At 34.3% G+C, this 3,990-nt stretch overlaps 1 protein-coding gene across 1 annotated transcript; it reads left to right on the plus strand.

Annotated features, from left to right (window-relative positions):
* Positions 1-241: 241 nt before the first annotated feature.
* Smp_202330 (unnamed protein product) lies at positions 242-544 on the plus strand (the record flags this gene model as incomplete). The annotated part of the gene is made up of 1 exon (XM_018791348.1): positions 242-544. The coding sequence occupies one exon, from the start codon at positions 242-244 to the stop codon at positions 542-544; it is 303 nt and encodes a 100-aa protein (XP_018645486.1).
* Positions 545-3,990: the final 3,446 nt, after the last annotated feature.

A 3,990-nucleotide genomic window follows, 5' to 3' on the forward strand; every position in this document is an offset into this window, starting at 1 on the left:
GTTCAACGAAAAAATCTCCAATTCATTAAAATGATTAACAAAATACAAAGTGTTTTTAATAAACTACAAAATGAAGACAACAAAGTCAGCATGATGAAAACAAGCGATAAGTCGTTTATGAAAGCCATTGCATACATTTCTTTTTCCTGTACAACCATAGGCCTATGACACAGCCACTGCACACAACCAAGAAACAGATAACTACAGGTATGACAATGTGTAAGGAATTATATGATTTCCTATGTCCATTGTCTCCAGTCGTTTCTGTCGTCATATTCTGAAAGGGAGAAACAATAAAATAATTACTAAATATCAAATACTTATCACTACACATCCCATGAGCTTGGAAATTAACATGTTTCCAGGCATTAGTGCTGTTAAACAACGCTTTCATTCATTGTTGAATGTCCACATGGAAACAAAGCATTGTACTCATGTCTCATTAGATATCGTCAAACCATACAATTCATTGATTTATGCACTAAGGGAACTATACAAATCACTACTTATTCGTAGCAGAAAAAATGCTCTCCCTAATAAATAGATTTAGAATGTCGATTGTGGTAATATTAAAAACAATCAATGAAGTCTACCAATTACTTACTTCAATCTGGCAACTATTTACTTTGAAGTCATCAATATCCATATCAGTGCTGACGATGCACATATTTGCTTTTTCATGCCAAGTGCACTTTGTATTCAGTGTTTTGGAGTCTTGACATGTTTTAGTCGTATTGTATTTTGGACAATCTTCAATGAAGAGAACACGGTGATCGCATTTCAAATTATCAAACAAAAGATAAATGAATAACAAAACATGTAACTATAACTCAATGATACAATGGTGACTTCGGATTTCAGTGACCATTTCATTCACTGGGACTTCGTCATCACACTACGCAATGAGAAATTCAGTACACTTTCAATGTCATTCACATTTCACAAGATATTGTAATTGAATACGTTGAATGTTGAACGACGAGTTTTGACTGATTGGATAATGAAATCTAATCGGTAGTAAACAATATTTTATTCTGCGAATATTGAAGTCAATCTGAACATTAGATTATGGAATGGTTCTCTCAGTTGTCGAAATGTTACTTCAGTAGTCTAACACACGATGACCTGAAAATTGCATGTGGTTACTCATTGTACATATTCATGAAAAAGGGAACATTGTCGTACTATGAAAATCGTCAGTATTTTTGATACTGTACAAATATCTACTGACTATGATAAATCGAAATCTGGACACGTGACTTGTCTATACCTTCAATTTATCGGATCAGTAGGATATGGTAGAGATTTTAAGAATGATGCAATTGTCTTCAAGGTAATTACAATTTCATGAAGTGTTTCTGAGATTTCAATACCTCGGAAAAATTTGATATTGCATGTACCAAATGAGAAAAACAATGGACACTTCCAAGTCAATGCATAATCAACTAACTAACTTATATCATTATTATTATTATTATTATTAGCTTTATTCAATATTATATTTTTTGTACAATATAGAATTCTCAGCATAAAGTACTTCAACAAGTTTCCGTTTCTTACTTCTTCGTCCTTCCTGACGATGAATATTGAGTGATCGCCAGTTAGAACTTAGCAGGCCAATCAATCGACATCTGGATAATGTACGTTCTTGTCGCTGCATATTGCCAGCAACCACGATATCTCTGATTAAGCCTTCTGTAACCTTTACAGCGAAAGGTCTTACACTTTTCAGAAACGCACCTGAATAGGTTGTGCGATTAATAGGCATAATGATGTATTAAAACAAACGAAATCAGATAACTGTTTGAAATATCTAGATGACAGGAACAGGTAGCCCAGATGTTAAAACAGGCCGCCACGAGATCTTATCATCTCATCTATCGTTTCATGAGATTGTGTTTAAGTAAATTTCATCGAGGTGAGGACTACTTTGGTAGTTTAAAATGTTTCCTTAATTGTTTTTTAAATACTCAACAGCAAATCGAAGTATAGTGAAACGTCAGTTGAAACTGATGGTTGGATATCAACTATATGAAACACAAGTGATGCATTCAAGTTTGAAAATAGTCAACTCTGATAAAATATGGTTAAACATACCACCGGAAACTTTAAACTCCACTAAAGTTCCACTTTTCATCCATTTTTTATCCACATATATGTCAACGACTTTTTGATCTTGTGTAACAAAATGTACAGAAGAAGACACATAAAATATCGATTTCCATTTTCAGTATAACAAGCTGTTTGCTCGATTAAAGAGCGAACAAAATAAGAAACTGTTTAATTTCTGATCACAGATACAGTGACGGTTAAACAACATCCTCACGAACTATGCTTTACATCACCTTCTGCTTCCGAAAGTAAACAATGTTCAACCAGTAAATGAAAAATGACATCGTTCAATTTCTGATTTACTTTATAAGGATGTCAGTGCGAATCCTCCTGAAAAATGTGTTTCACCGGTCACACATTATTTCACCAATGGTTAACATTGAGCATTACTGTGAAAAGTCTCAGCAATACATTTAAACCGATCATCATATACCTCCTGACCAAATAGATGATGCATTTCATCATATTCAGTCACAAAACACGACATCCAACCTGTTCATTTACACTAAATGTTTGTATTGAAACCCAGCTTCATCTTACAACAACATACAATCATGTCAGTGTAGTATGACGATTGAGTATTGTTTAAGACAACTATCAGATCCGTTTAACAAAATAAACTTTCTTTTGCATAGAGTAGTGATATCAATAAGGACTGCAAGCTTGACTGGTAGAATGGTGAGTGAATCAATAAATGAGTAGATATGTTGTCTGCCTAGTTTCCTCGTTCATATATCACTGTCTGGATCACTCAATGGTTAAACATATGCAAAAGACATTTCCAAATATCCATTCGCACTTTCTTCAAGAAGATATCTGCACACTATAGTTATATTACACAGTATATCAGGTTAGAAAGACGTGGATCATGAAATTCATTGTTGATGGAATTTCGCACAGAAAACCGTACCAACACCATTACGATTTCATCACAACAACAAGCACGACGGTCGTTGAAATGAAGACACTGATACTTGATTTCAATTCAGATAATTTCAGTGTCCAACAGATCGAAAGGCCGAATCACAAACACAAGGCTTCTTCACAATGAGTTTCCACTATGACTTTATCACAAGTGATACTACAGTTTTGCTTCAAGATGTGTAAACTCCTAACTCAAGTTGAATTTTCAATAAACAGTCACGTTTGACCAGTGAGTTTTCAAAAAGTATTCTGGTTTTATTTCAAACAATTTTCTTCAACACTTCAATGACACTTTGACCAATTTATTTGACACACGAAACATTTGATTGATGTAGATTGTAAGAAAGATATATTAGATCACTTTGATAGATTACAGTCAATTTCTGTGTTGACATAACGATACTCAGGTACAAATAGAAGGAAACATTTGACAAACAGATGATTGTTCACGTAGGTCAGTATAAATCAGAATAAAAATAACAATCGTTACCTAGTCCACACGCTAATGAACCGCTTAATTGCGATCGTATGTGATGTTCTTCATATTCCTCAGGTACCTGAAAAGAAGTAATGGAATTCTGAGTCTAGGTCTGTCAACACACAACCACCTATATCAAAACCAAATTACCGTTGAAGCGATGTGTCATCAATCGCATTATCTTATACAAAGACAACTAGTCACACTTACAGCAAGCATACTGATCTCCTAAATTCCCTTAGAACTATGCTCCATCTGAATTCACTTGGTATTGTTCGTTTGAATCTTTCCATTGATTTTCGGGACTGCAATTGATCAGTCTCTTGTGCTCCATCTAGTCCACAAAAATATTCTGACTCCCTCCACTTGTCAACTTCAGTGAAATTAGATGAACGATATATTTATCATGGAATGACGAGATACATTGTGAGATGTATATCCACGTCCGATGGTGGAAATGTGATTGTGAATAACTG

Source organism: Schistosoma mansoni (assembly GCF_000237925.1).
Source record: "Schistosoma mansoni, WGS project CABG00000000 data, chromosome 3 unplaced supercontig 0083, strain Puerto Rico, whole genome shotgun sequence".
NCBI classification, from domain to species: Eukaryota; Metazoa; Platyhelminthes; class Trematoda; order Strigeidida; family Schistosomatidae; genus Schistosoma; species Schistosoma mansoni.